Here is a 14,747-nt window from a genome sequence, read left to right as displayed (position 1 = left end):
CCAAAATGAGCAGAATAGAAGGATAAAGAAGAATGCTAGTCTGAAGAATGCTATAGAAAACAGCGTTAATCGAAAAACATTCAGTCACACTTAAACAGCGAGCGGGGTCTCAGGGGGAAATCTATTAACCTCGAGGTTTCTGAGAAAAAAAAGTAGTGTGCTCAATAGGATGATGACCATGACGGCTATTCCTCTGAGCTGAGCCATCACGCTCACACCTCCTGAACGCTCAAACCTGACAAGAAGACGAAAAACAGTAAGAGGAAGAAGGGCAGAAGAAAAACACAAGAGGAAGAACAAAAGCAGAAGAAGAAATACAATAAGAGGAAGAATAAAAGCAAAAGAAGAAAAACAGTAAGCGGAAGAAAAGCAGATGAAGAAAAACAATATGAGGAAGAAGAAAAGCAAACGAAGAAGATGAAGAAAAGCAAAAGAAGAGAAGGAAGAGAAACAATACGAGGAAGAAAGCAAAAGACAAACAATAAGAGGAAGAGGAAAAGGAAAAGAAAAACAATAAGAAAAGAAAAGAAGAGGAAGAAAAGAAGAAGAAAAACAACAAGAAAAGAAAAGAAGAGGAAGAAAAGAAGAAAAGAAGAATAGAAGAAGAAGAGGAAGACAAAAAAAAGAATAAAAGACGAAGAGGAAGACAAAAAAAGAAGAATAAAATAGAAATAGAAGAAAAAGACGAAGAAAAAAAAGAAGAAAAGAAGAAAAAGATGGAAGACGAAAAAAGAAGAATGGAAGGGGGAGACAAAAGATAAGAATAGAAGGAGAGGAAGACGAAAAAGAAGAGGAAGACGAAAAATAGAAGAATAGCAGAGGAAAAAAGAACAACAGAAGAACAGTAGAAGAGGAAAAAAGAAGAATAGAAGAAAAATAGAAGAGGAAAAAAGGAAGAAGAATAGAAGAAGAGAATAAGAAGAAAAATAAGAAACGAAAAAGAAGAATAGAAGAAGGAGACAAAAAATAAGAATAGAAGAAGAGGAAGACGGAAAAAAAGAAGAAAATAAAAAAAAGAAGAATAGAAGAAGAGGAAGTCGAAAAAAAGAAGAAAAGAAGAGGAAAAAAGAAGAAGAATATAAAAGGAAAAAAGGAAGAAGAATAGAAGAGGAAAAAAGGAAGAAGAATGAGAAGAAGAGAATAAGAAGAGGAAAAAAGGAAGAAGAATAGAAGAAGAATGAGAAGAAGAGAATAAGAAGAGAAAAAAAGGAAGAAGAATAGAAGAAGAATAAGAGGAAAAGAAAAAGAAGAAGAATAAGAAGAAAAGAAAAAGAAGAAGAATGAGAAGAATACGAAGAAAAAAAAAAGAAGAATAAGAAAAAAAGAAGAATAAGACGAAACGAAAAAGAAGAAGAATGAGAAGAGAATACGAAGAAAAGAAAGAAGAAGAATAAGAAAAAAAAGAAGAAGAAAAGAAAAGGAAGAAGAATAAGAAGAAGAAAAGAAAAGGAAGAAGAATGAGAAAAAAAGAAAAAGAAGAATAAGAAGAAGAAAAGAAAAAGAAGAAGAATGAGAAGAAAAGAAAAAGAAGAAGAATGAGAAAAAAAGAAAAAGAAGAAGAATGAAAAGAAAAGAAAAAGAAGAAGAAGAAGAAGAAGAAAACAAAAAGAATAAGAAGAAGAAAAGAAAAAGAATAAGAAGAAGAAAAGAAAAAGAAGAATAAGAAGAAGAAGAAAAGAAAAAGAAGAATAAGAAGAAGAAGAAAAGAAAAAGAAGAATAAGAAGAAGAAGAAAAGAAAAAGAAGAAGAATAACAAGAAAAGAAGATAAGAAAAAGAAGAAGAATAAGGAGAAAAGAAAAAGAAGAAGAATACGAAGAAAAGAAAAAGAAGAAGAATAAGAAGAAGAAAAGAAAAAGAAGAAGAAGAAGAAGAAAAGAAAAGGAAGAAAAAAAAGAAGAAGAATAAGAAAAAGAAGAAGAATAAGGAGAAAAGAAAAAGAAGAAGACTGAGAAGAGAATACGAAGAAAAGAAAGAAGAAGAATAAGAAAAAAAAGAAGAAGAAGAAAAAAAGAAGAAGAAAAGAAAAGGAAGAAGAATAAGAAGAAGAAAAGAAAAAGAAGAATAAGAAGAAGAAGAAAAGAAAAAGAAGAATAAGAACAAGAAGAAAAGAAAAAGAAGAAGAATAAGAAGAAGAAAAGAAAAAGAAGAAGAAGAAGAAGAAAAGAAAAGGAAGAAAAAAAAAGAAGAAGAATAAGAAAAAGAAGAAGAATACGGAGAAAAGAAAAAGAAGAAGAAGAAGAAGAAAAGAAAAGGAAGAAAAAAAAAGAAGAAGAATAAGAAAAAGAAGAAGAATAAGGAGAAAAGAAAAAGAAGAAGAAGAAGAAGAAAAGAAAAGGAAGAAAAAAAAAGAAGAAGAATAAGAAAAAGAAGAAGAATAAGGAGAAAAGAAAAAGAAGAAGAATACGAAGAAAAGAAAAAGAAGAAGAATAAGAAAAAGAAGAAGAATAAGGAGAAAAGAAAAAGAAGAAGAATACGAAGAAAAGAAAAAGAAGAAGAATAAGAAAAAGAAGAAGAATAAGGAGAAAAGAAAAAGAAGAAGAATACGAAGAAAAGAAAAAGAAGAAGAAAAGAAAAAGAAGAAGAATAAGAAGAAAAGAAAAAGAAGAAGAATAAGAAGAAGAAAAGAAAAAGAAGAAGAAGAAGAAGAAAAGAAAAGGAGGAAAAAAAAGAAGAAGAAGAAGAAAAGAAAATGAAGAAGAATAAGAAGAAAAGAAAAGGAAGAAGAATAAGAAGAAGAGAATAAGAAGAAAAGAAAAATAAGAAGAATAAGAAGAAAAGAAAAGAAAAAGAATAAGAAGAAAAGAAAAAGAAGAAGAGAATAAGAAGGAAAAAATAAAAAGAAGAATAGAAGAAAAAAAGAATAACAAGAAGAAAATAAAAACAAGAATAAAATAAAAGCAGAAGAAGAAGAAGAAGCATAAAAAGAAGAAGAAGAAGAAGAAAAGAACAAAAAAAAATAAAAAGAAGAAGAAGAAGAAGAAAAAAAGAACAAAAATAAAATAAAGAGAAGAAGAAGAAAATAAAAAGAAGAAGAATAAAATAAAAAGAAGAAGAAGAAGAAAAAGAAGAAGAAGAAGAAGATAAGAGAAAGAAGAAGAAGAAAAAGAAGAAGAAGAAGATAAGAGAAAGAAGAAGAAGAACAAGAAGAAAAGAAAAGGAAAAAGAAAAAGAAGAAGAAGAAGAAAAAGACGAAAAGAAAAAGAAGAAGAAGAAGAAAAAGAAGAATAAGACGAAAAGAAAAAGAAGAAGAAGAAGAAAAAGAAGAATAAGAAGAAAAGAAAAAGAAGAAGAAGAAGAAAAAAAAGAAGAATAAGAAGAAAAGAAGAAGAAGAAGAAGAAGAAAAAAAAGAAGAAGAAGAAGAAAAGAAGAACAAGAAGAAGAAAAAAAAAAGAAGAATAAGAAGAAAAGAAGAATAAGAAGATAAGAAAAAGAAGAAGAATAAGGAGAAAAGAAAAAGAAGAAGAATAAGGAGAAAAGTAAAAGAAGAAGAATACGAAGAAAAGAAAAAGAAGAAGAAGAAAAGAAAAAGAAGAAGAATAAGAAGAAAAGAAAAAGAAGAAGAATAAGAAGAAGAAAAGAAAAAGAAGAAGAAGAAGAAGAAAAGAAAAGGAAGAAAAAAAAAGAAGAAGAAGAAGAAGAAAAGAAAATGAAGAAGAATAAGAAGAAAAGAAAAAGAAGAAGAATGAGAAGAAGAGAATAAGAAGAAAAGAAAAATAAGAAGAATAAGAAGAAAAGAAAAATAAGAAGAATAAGAAGAAAAGAAAAATAAGAAGAATAAGAAGAAAAGAAAAGAAAAAGAAGAAGAGAATAAGAAGGAAAAAATAAAAAGAAGAATAGAAGAAAAAAAGAATAATAAGAAGAAAATAAAAATAAGAAGAAGAAGAAAATAAAAACAAGAATAAAATAAAAGAAGAAGAAGAAGAAGCATAAAAAGAAGAAGAAGAAGAAAAAAAGAACAAAAATAAAATAAAAAGAAGAAGAAGAAGAAGAAAAAAAGAACAAAGATGAAATAAAAAGAAGAAGAAGAAGAAGAAAAAAAGAACAAGAATAAAATAAAGAGAAGAAGAAGAAAATAAAAAGAAGAATAAAATAAAAAGAAGAAGAAGAAAATAAAAAGAAGAAGAAGAAGAAGAAAAGAAAAGGAAGAAAAAAAAGAAAAGAAAAGGAAAAAGAAAAAGAAGAAGAAGAAGAAAAAGAAGAATAAGACGAAAAGAAAAAGAAGAAGAAGAAAAAGAAGAATAAGAAGAAAAGAAAAAGAAGAAGAAGAAGAAAAAAAAGAAGAATAAGAAGAAAAGAAGAAGAAGAAGAAGAAAAAAAAGAAGAATAAGAAGAAAAGAAGAAGAAGAAGAAGAAAAAAAAGAAGAATAAGAAGAAAAGAAGAAGAAGAAGAAGAAAAAAAAGAAGAATAAGAAGAAAAGAAGAAGAAGAAGAAGAAGAAAAAAGAAGAATAAGAAGAAAAGAAGAAAAAGAAGAAAAAAAAGAAGAATAAGAAGAAAAGAAGAAAAGAAGAAAAAGAAGATAAGAAAAAGAAGAAGAATAAGGAGAATAGAAAAAGAAGAAGAATACGAAGAAAATAAAAAGAAGAAGAAAAGAAAAAGAAGAAGAAAAGAAAAAGAAGAAGAATAAGAAGAAAAGAAAAAGAAGAAGAAAAGAAAAAGAAGAAGAATAAGAAGAAAAGAAAAAGAAGAAGAATAAGAAGAAGAAAAGAAAAAGAAGAAGAAGAAGAAGAAAAGAAAAGGAAGAAAAAAAAAGAAGAAGAAGAAGAAGAAAAGAAAATGAAGAAGAATAAGAAGAAAAGAAAAAGAAGAAGAATGAGAAGAAAAGAAAAAGAAGAAAAGAAAAATAAGAAGAATAAGAAGAAAAGAAAAGAAAAAGAAGAGAATAAGAAGGAAAAAATAAAAAGAAGAATAGAAGAAAAAAAGAATAATAAGAAGAAAATAAAAATAAGAAGAATAAGAAGAAAAGAAAAGAAAAAGAAGAGAATAAGAAGGAAAAAATAAAAAGAAGAATAGAAGAAAAAAAGAATAATAAGAAGAAAATAAAAATAAGAAGAAGAAAATAAAAACAAGAATAAAATAAAAGAAGAAGACGAAAAAGCATAAAAAGAAGAAGAAGAAGAAAAAAAGAACAAAAATAAAATAAAAAGAAGAAGAAGAAGAAGAAGAAAAGAACAAGAATAAAATAAAGAGAAGAAGAAGAAAATAAAAAGAAGAAGAAGAAGAAGAAGAAGAAGATAAGAGAAAGAAGAAGAAGAACAAGAAGAAAAGAAAAGGAAAAAGAAAAAGAAGAAGAAGAAGAAAAAGAAGAATAAGACGAAAAGAAAAAGAAGAAGAAGAAGAAAAAAAAGAAGAATAAGAAGAAAAGTAAAAGAAGAAGAAGAAGAAGAAAAAAAGAAGAATAAGAAGAAAAGAAGAATAAGAAGAATAAGAAGAAGAAGAAAAAAAGGAAAAAGAAGAAGAAAAGAAAAAGAAGAAGAAAAAGAGGAAGAAAAGAAAAAGAAGAAGAAAAGGAAAAGAAGAAGAAGAAAAGAAAAGGAATAAAAAAAAAGAAAAAGAAGAAGAAGAAGAAGAAGAAGAAAAGAAAAGGAAGAAGAAAAAGACGCAGAAGAAGAAGAAGAAAAGAAAAAGAATAAGAAAAAGAAGAAGAAGAAGAAGAAAAGAAAAAGAATAAGAAAAAGAAAAAGAAGAAGAAGAAAAGAAAAGGAATAAGAAAAAGAAAAAGAAGAAGAAGAAGAAGAAAAGGAAAAGAAGAAGAAGAAAAGAAAAGGAATAAGAAAAAGAAAAAGAAGAAGAAGAAGAAGAAAAGAAAAGGAAGAAGAAAAGGAAGAAGAAAAAGAAGAAGAAGAATAAGAAGAGGAAAGAAAAAGAAGAAGAAAAGGAAAAGAAAAGGAAGAAGAAAAAAGAAGAAGAAGAAGAAGAAGAAGAAAAGGAAAAGAAAAGGAATAAGAAAAAAGAAGAAGAAGAAGAAGAAGAAGAAAAGGAAAAGAAAAGGAATAAGAAGAAGAAAAGGAAAAGAAGAAATAGAAAAGAAAAGGAATAAGAAAAAGAAAAAAAAGAAGAAGAAGAAAAGAAAAGGAAGAAGAAAAAGAAGAAGAAGAAGAAGAAGAAAAGAAAAGGAAGAAGAAAAAGGAGAAGAAGAAGAAGAAAAGAAAAGGAAGAAGAAGAAGAAGAATAAGAAGAGGAAAAAAAAAGAAGAAAAGGAAAAGAAGAAATAGAAAAGAAAAGGAATAAGAAAAAGAAGAAGAAGAAGAAAAGAAAAGGAAGAAGAAGAAGAAGAAAAGGAAGAAGAAGAAGAAAAGAAAAGGAAGAAGAAGAAGAAGAAAAGGAAGAAGAAGAAGAAGAAAAGAAAAGGAAGAAGAAGAAGAAGAAAAGAAAAGGAAGAAGAAGAAGAAGAAAAGAAAAGGAAGAAGAAGAAGAAGAAAAGAAAAGGAAGAAGAAAAAGAAGAAATGAAAAGGAAGAAGAAAAAGAAGAAGAAGAAGAAGAAGAAGAAAAGAAAAGGAAGCAGAAAAAGAAGAAGAAAAAGAAGAAGAAGAAGAAGAAAAGAAAAGGAACAAGAAAAAGAAGAAGAAAAAGAAGAAGAAGAAGAAGAAGAAGAAGAAAAGTAAATGAAGAAGAAAAAGAAGAAGAAGAAGAAGAAAAGTAAATGAAGAAGAATAAGAAGAAGAAAAAACAAAAGAAAAGAAAACGATGAAGAATAAGAAGAAAAAAAAAGAAGAAAAGGAAAAGAAGAAGAAAATAAAAAGATAATGAATAAGAAGAAGAAAATAAAAAGAAGAAGAAAAGAAAAAGAAGATGAATAAGAAGAAGAAGAAGAAGAATAAAAGGAATAAGAAGAATAAGAAGAAGAAGAAGAAGAATAAAAGGAATAAGAAGAATAAGAAGAAGAAAACAAAAAGAAAAGGAGGAAGAAAAGAAGAAGAAGAAGAAAATGAAGTAGAAGAAAAGAAGAAGATGAAGAAGACAAAGAAGATGAAAATAAATGAAGAAAAGGAACAGGAAGAAGAAAAAAAGAAGATGAAGAAGAAAAACAGAAGAAGAAGTCAAAGAAGAAGAAAATAAATGAAGAAAAGGAACAGGAAGAAGAAAAAAGAAGATGAAGACAAAGAAAATGAAAATAAATGAAGAAAAGGAACAGGAAGAAGAAAAAAGAAGATGAAGAAGAAAAACAGAAGAAGAAGACAAAGAGGATTAAAAGAAATGAAGAAAAAGAAAATAAAAAAGAATAGAAGAAGATGAAGAAAAAGAAAAGGAAAAAGAATAGAAGAAGAATAATATTGAAGAAGAAGAGAAGAAGAAGAGAAGAAGAAGATGAAGAAGAAGAAAAGAAAAAAGAAAAGAAGAAGAAGAAGAAAATAAGAAGAGCAAATGAAGAAGAAGAAGAGGAAGTGGAAAAATAAGAAGAGGAAGAAGAAAATAATACGACAAGAACAAGAGGCCGACTTGTAAGTTGACCTTGTTCATCCAGAAAACAATTAGGCTCTTAAAATCCAGTCATAACTAGACTAGATCTCATTCTGATCCCAAATTATGGTTAAAAGAGTGGCAGCTAGCCATTATTTCGGTAAACGCGAATAAGAGTAACCGAGAGAAGGCACCATCTTACCCGGGGGAAGAGACTGCTTCAGCTTGTTTGCCTTCTCCGAGTCAAACACACACAGGGTGTAGAGATATTTGGAGCATCGAACCTTAAACTTCACCACATCCTTGCTCCTCTTGATCTTAACAGAGCGCGCGTCCTTCCTTCTCGCAGTGAGCAGGAAATCCTTGATCTCGTGAATCTGCTTCGGCTGCAAGCGCATTTCATCGATTTCAACAGCAATGAAAGAAATAAACATTATTAAAACACAGATAACATCTGCATGGAACACGTTAGACCCTTCAGCCAAGCATCACCACAGGCTGAAATACAAAACCGCTTTAAGACATAAATCGGCGCGTCCAATAAAGCAAACGAAAACAAGTTCTTCACTCATTTAGACGAAGATTTTTATCAGAAACCCATCACCGAAAGAATCGGGTCAAGAAAGAAAAGTAGATTGGTTGTTTCATAGCACAAGAAATACAGCGCAATTTTCAGACGGTGGTAACTTCGTCCAATGAACTTCATAGACGTATTCCTTTACAAACACATTTGAATGTTAGCTGAAAGTAAAATAAACTCGCCTGCTCTCTCAACGACTCAGAACACGAATACGATACTGCACCCAATCTAGAAGAAAATGAAACAAAATGGATAAAGATCAACACCCAAATGAATCCGGGGCCGATGATTCTAGTGGCCCATGACAGAGCAACAAGGAAGAGAGAAACCATAACAGACACCATTTTTTCTCTAAACAAGAAAAGACATTCTGGCGAGCGAGGGTATGCAATACCATTGTCGCGGAACTCCTGGCAAGCAACGAGTCTCAAGTTCCGGCCTTCCCCTCCGCCGAGCCAAAAACCCTATCTTTCAAGCGTCAATCGCCCAAACCCACCTCAAACTCCACAACTTGAGGCCACATTAAATCAGCCCACGAAGAGATCAGCCCAGACCAGTAAACAAAAGCCCAAAACCGGAAATCGCCCTCCTCCACCGGAAACCGCGATATTTCCAAGTTTCCAACCCCTGCGTGCAATCAATCAATCTACTGCGCTCTTCGTTCCTCTCTGGTAGCAATTAGCAAAGCCCCCACCTTTCCCCAAACCCCGCCATGGTAGATAAGCTCTCCCTCCCTCTCCGAATCCCCGGCCCGCCTCCCGCCGCGCGCGTCCTCCACGACTCCCCCCACCACCACCAACCCACCAATCTGCCCAACACCCACCACCAGCAGAAGCTCGCTGCGGGCGGCCCCCCGCCGTCGCCATCTCCCATCTCGCCGCTCCTCCAAGAGCTCCTCCGCGAGCCCGTCCTCCAGGCCGAGCTCGACGACCACGCCGCCGCCTCCTCCGCCCCCTTCGCCGGGCGCCGCCGCCGGGCCGCCGCCTCGTCCCGCCGACCGCACCTCGGCCGACACGCCGACCCCAACCGCGGCAAACCCTGGTCCATCGACCCCCGCGCCTCCCCCCGCGGCCGCCGCGCGCTCCACGCCATCCTCAACGCCGGCGACCTCGATGACGCCCTCCTCGCGCTCGACGCGCCCGCCGCCGACTCCCTCGACGCCGAGATGGAGTCCCTCCGCGTCGATCTCCTGGCCATCATCGAAGCCCTGGAATTCCATAAGAAGCCCGACGCCGCCCTCCGCGTGTTCGACTGGGCGCGGCGCCGCCACGGCGACGCCAAGCTCTTCGGCCCCGGCGACGGCGGCTGCGGCCCGCTCGCCCCCGCCGTAATCTCCATCCTGGGCAAAGAGGGCCGCGTCTCCGACGCCGCCGCGCTCCTCCAATCCCTCCGCCGCGAGGGCTGCGCCGTGGATGTCTACACCTACACCGCTCTCGTCTCCGCCTACGCGAGGAACGGGCGCTACAGAGAGGCGCTCTCCGTGGTGCAGGAGATGGAGGAGGACGACTGCAAGCCCACGCTGATCACCTACAACATCATCCTGAACGTCCACGGGAAGCTGTCCATGCCCTGGAGCGACATCGTCTCCATCCTGGAGGCCATGAAGAAGCAGGGCATCTCCCCCGACCGCTACACCTACAACACGCTCATCAGCTGCTGCCGTCGGGGGTCTCTCCACGAGGAGGCGAGGCTCCTCTTCCAGGAGATGAAGTCGCTGGGCCTGCAGCCCGACAAGGTCACCTACAACGCGCTCCTCGACGTCTACGGCAAGTCCCGGCGCCACGCCGACGCCATGGCGGTGCTCAGGGAGATGGACGAGGGGGGGTTCCCCCCCTCCGTCGTCACGTACAATTCGCTCATCTCGGCCTACGCCAAGGACGGGATGCTGGACGAGGCGCTGGAGCTGAAGACCCAGATGAAGGCCAGGGGGATAGCCCCCGACGTCGTCTCCTACACCACGCTGCTCTCCGGGTTCGAGAAGGCGGGCAAGGACGCGGCCGCCATGGAGATGTTCGAGGAGATGAAGGCCGCGGGGTGTAAGCCCAACCTGTGCACCTTCAACGCGCTGATCAAGATGCACGGCAACCGCGGCAAGTTCTCGGCGATGATGGAGGTGTTCCAGGAGCTGAGCGCGGGGGGGTTCGCGCCGGACATCGTCACCTGGAACACGCTGCTGGCCGTGTTCGGGCTCAACGGCATGGACGACGAGGTGTCGGGGGTGTTCAAGGAGATGAAGAAGGCGGGGTTCATCCCGGAGAGGGACACCTACAACACGCTGATCAGCGCCTACAGCCGCTGCGGCGCCTTCGACCAGGCCATGGCAGTCTACAAGAGAATGCTCGCCGCGGGCATCTCGCCGGACCTCTCCACCTACAACGCCGTCCTCGCCGCGCTGGCCCGCGGCGGGCTGTGGCGGCAGGCCGAGCAGATCCTGGCCGAGATGGCCGCGCGCGGGTGCAAGACCAACGAGCTCACCTTCTGCTCTCTCCTCCACGCCTACGCCAAGGGGAAGGAGGTCGCGCGCGTCGACGCCATGGCCGCCGACGTCTACGCCGGCGCCATCCCCGCCCACGCCGTCCTCCTCAAGACCCTGGTCCTGGTCTACAGCAAGTGCAACCTCCTCCCGCAGGCCGAGCGCGCCTTCCACGAGCTGAGGGCCCGCGGCTCGTCCCCGGACATCACCACGCTCAACGCCATGATCGCCATCTACGGGAGGAAGAGGATGACGGCCAAGGTGGACGAGGTCCTCGGCTTCATGGCCGCCGCGGGCTTCACGCCGAGCCTGGCCACGTACAACAGCCTGATCAACATGCACGCCCGGGCCGGCGAGCCGGAGAAGGCGGAGGAGGTGCTCAGGGAGATCAAGGCCAAGGGCCGGAGGCCGGACCTCTTCTCCTTCAACTCGCTGGTCAATGGCTACGGCCGGGTGGGCCGGATGAAGGACGCCAGCAGGGTCTTTCTCGAGATCAGAGAGTCCGGGCTGAACCCCGACGTCGTCACCTACAATACCTTCGTGGCCGGCTACGTCGCCAACTCCATGTTCGCCGAGGCCGTGGGCGTGGTCAGGTATATGCTCAAGTCCGGGTGCCGGCCCAACGAGAACACTTACAACGCCATCGTCGACGGGTACGCCAAGGTCGGGTTGAGGGAAGAGGCCGTGGCCTTCATTCGCGGCCTTCCGCAGATTGATCCCAGGATTTCCGGCGAGGACCAGAGTAAGCTCTGCCACCGACTCGGGGGCGACGCAAGGTGAAACTGTATATCGACGACTGATGATTTTTATTTTATATGAACGATTATTATTGCCCCCAACCCTCTATTCCGATTTCACCTTATAGATGCATGTACTTATTCATCATCTCTTTGGTTGTTTTTTTTTTGAGCTCCCAGTTCCATAAAAAAATTACTGACTTCAGCTGACCGCTTTTGGAGCAATTTCCTTCCGAATGCATCATGGCACAATTAATGACTTATATTCGTAATGCTACCCTTGCAAGATACCTCCTCATCAAAATTTTAGTCTAAATTTTATTAATTTAACCGCAAGAAAGTCAATCCAGGCAGTAGATAAGCTATTTGTAGATAGCTTTTATATTTCCTCATCTTTTGTTTATCTTTATACTATTACCTGGACTTCAACCTTACACTGAATTGAGGTAGAAATGGGTTTAATGATATGTCTGCTTTAGATTTAGGAAAAGAAAAATTGGAAGATGATTAACCGATGAAACGGTAAACACCCGATGTGCAAGAAAAATTTTAATAGATTCTAATGGACTACAGCCCCCTTTCTCCAGCATCTGACACTGCGTTGTCATCGCATTAGATTGATATTTCCATGGCTTTCGTTGATGAAACAATCTTGAACTCCTATCACTACCCAATTCTAACCAACAAAGGTTCTCCCAAGAAAAACCACACATTTGCATTCATGGTTAGTCCAAATTTGAGTCGACAACGGAGATGGCCCACCCCCCCTAATTGGTGCTATGTCTTGAATCTTAGGAGGGGGAGTGTCCTGATATTGACTTATGCGAAATCCAAAAAAGGTCAAGAGGATAAGTGATAACTTTTAGAGCAGTATCATAATGGGAATATGAAAATGATTTCTTCATTAATTATTCTCATTCCCCCTACTGAACGTCTTTAGGACGTAGAGAATATGAAAGGTGTATCTGGTACTACTAGCTTGTAGGAAAGTACGTTTAATTCGGTTGACAAGTGTAATAGTTAAACCAAGTTGACATATAGTAAACACTTTACATCTCATACAGCTAACAGATTAGACAAATAACCAGATTTTTATGATTCACATTACTAAAAATACATAAATTAGATTGTATACTACTCGCTAGGATGGATCTTCAAGTTTTCGAATGCATGAAATAAAGTGTTTATGATGAATGGGAAACCCAAAGTTCTTAGATTTGAAGTTACGCACGAATATGATTTTAGAAATGAAGAGCCCAAAGCACTTTCACAAATAGAAGAAAAAGTGTCACCGTATATGTTGAAGAAAACATGTAAAGAAAAGTCTCATAAGTCGTACTAGTTGGCAAAGAAAAGTTCTGCTAACTCCTTTACTCAATCAGAAATAAGATCAAAATGATAGTGCGACGTATTAGTCTTGAATATATAGCAAACATGTATCTAGTAAAAAGCTCATGAACTCATATTACAAGATTAGGGAAATATTCAAAGGGGAGAGTCTGACTAGATTTGAATAATTTTTTTCTAGTTTGATCAATAGGACTATCTAAGGAAATGTATGATCAAGATGATATTGTAATGAAGGGACCCATCAAAGACTACACAAATAACTTTCTGATCCAAATTCGTCATTTTTTTATACAGCCATCAAATCAGATGATTTTCTTAGTTATGGTTCATTAATTGATTCTAGTTTTTTGTCCACTAATGTCCCACACATCTAGTCCTAAGTAGCTTTTGTCCCAGACACATAGAACTAACCCATCGCGACCCCCTCAATTTACATTTGTCCCATATCATTGCCCACTATGGTCTATTGGGTTTATGGCCTTGATTTGGATGAAATGAACGCACTTCACACATCGTCAGACTTAAAGTGGAATTATCATGATGTTATAAATGATATTTGATAACATCACTTGTGCCCCAATCAGATGCGTGATTTCTCTATTCCTCTAGCAAGATGTGTTGAGCTAATCAAATATGCATCATCTAGATGTATCTACAAGATCCTTGCCACACCGTATATCCGCCTTCCTTTTCATGAGCCACGTTCTCACTTCTCCATCATCATAACGATGTCTTTATCACAATAAAATGGAGAGTAGCCAAAGGGAGATAGGAGAAGAAGGGAAAGGGACATGAATAGTTCTTCCATTCTCTTGGCTGGTTGAATTTCATCAATGGCCTTCGCTGTTTTATGAATACCCCTAAACTTTATTAGGTCTTCCACATAAAAAATTTCATTTGCATGTGACCCGCTAGGCCTAGGCATTAGTCTCGTTTTGATTCTAGTGGCCCAATAAGCTTTATTGTCCTTCCAAAATAATTAAGTATGTCATCATATAAATTAATGAATGACGAACTGAATTCACCCAGTCGACAGGTTGAGTCTCCAATCCAAGCTAACCCTCATGCTCTAGAGATACAAAGGTGTGCATTGACTCACTCATGGAACATGTATGTCATCAGTTATCATGTGAGTACAGTCCCTCCTTCACTTGATACTCCTAGGATGAGTTAGGGAATGGTCAACTATCAAACCCTAATTGGACATTTGAGTTAGTTCTGATGTGCTTTGAAGTTACCAAAAAGCTCTTCTCTGATATTCCATTGCCTTATCAAAAACTCTTCCTTGAGTTGTATCCTCATAAAACAAGGGTTGAGAATTCCATTTCGACCACTCAATTGTCTTCATCAACTTCTTGATGCACCCAAACTACTATTGTTTAGAATTCCATGACTTGGAACTTGTTGGTCATAGTCAATGTAAAATTATCCATCCATAAGACGTATTTGGTGTATGGGGTCTAAGGACCACTTATGCAGTTGTGACGTGAATCAACCTATTTAATAGTTTGGTATAGTATCATTCAAGGATTCATATATGTATCAATTCAACAAACGTTTTGCGTTGTAGGGTACCCAATATATATCCTCAGTGTCTCCACACTAATGCATGCAAGACCACCCATACTCATTATATGAGTGAGATTAGATGGTCACATTCTATTGGATACTTTGATATCCTTCTCGATATCCTTCAAATAGGAATATTAATAACACATGATTGAAGACTACGATATCTGCGATATGATTTCGTCATAGTTCACTAAGTTGAATCATGTATTCATGGACTTCATTATAAGCATCACGCATGCATTATAATGAATTCATTGTATTCATGGACATGGAATGAGATATTTAATTTTTACTAGCATGTCGGCCACATTACATCACATTATTGACCTCATATGTTGTTGAATGTCCCAACACCCTCGTCATGACTTACTCGTCGAGATAACTCATTGCAGCATACGTGTCCTACCTCCATGTAGTGTGTGCTTGTTGTCTCAGGTGGAGTCTCTTGTACACCTTAGACGTTTGATCCACTCAGATCCTCCACATCGTAAATTGTGAGTATCTAGTTCCTAGATTCAATATGCATTTGGTTTAAACTAATGCGAAGTAAATATTAAAATAATGTGGTTAACTTCCTCTAAGATGGTTTGTTTCCTACACCATTTAGTTGTATTATAGTTAGAGTCGGGTGG

The 14,747-nt window shown here is 37.5% G+C and overlaps 2 protein-coding genes across 2 annotated transcripts; one reads left to right on the top strand and one right to left on the bottom strand.

Moving 5' to 3' along the window:
- Window positions 1–23: 23 nt before the first annotated feature.
- LOC144702236 (large ribosomal subunit protein eL38z/eL38y-like) lies at window positions 24–8,522 on the bottom strand. The gene is made up of 3 exons (XM_078574195.1): window positions 8,378–8,522; window positions 7,606–7,789; window positions 24–235 (listed from the first exon to the last, which is right to left on the bottom strand). Exons 1-3 carry the CDS (start codon window positions 8,378–8,380, stop codon window positions 213–215), a joined length of 210 nt encoding a protein of 69 aa, XP_078430321.1. The 5' UTR covers window positions 8,381–8,522; the 3' UTR covers window positions 24–212.
- Window positions 8,523–8,612: 90 nt separating this feature from the next.
- LOC144702232 (Pentatricopeptide repeat (PPR) superfamily protein) lies at window positions 8,613–11,405 on the top strand. Its single transcript, XM_078574189.1, has one exon. The coding sequence runs from the start codon at window positions 8,696–8,698 to the stop codon at window positions 11,234–11,236; it is 2,541 nt and encodes an 846-aa protein (XP_078430315.1). The 5' UTR covers window positions 8,613–8,695; the 3' UTR covers window positions 11,237–11,405.
- The last annotated feature ends 3,342 nt before the right edge of the window (window positions 11,406–14,747 follow it).

This window comes from Wolffia australiana, chromosome 4 (genome assembly GCF_029677425.1).
Source record: "Wolffia australiana isolate 7733 chromosome 4, ASM2967742v1".
In the NCBI taxonomy this organism is placed as follows: domain Eukaryota; kingdom Viridiplantae; phylum Streptophyta; class Magnoliopsida; order Alismatales; family Araceae; genus Wolffia; species Wolffia australiana.
Note: the sequence above shows the minus strand (reverse complement) of the source record. Positions and strands in the feature narration are given on the sequence as shown.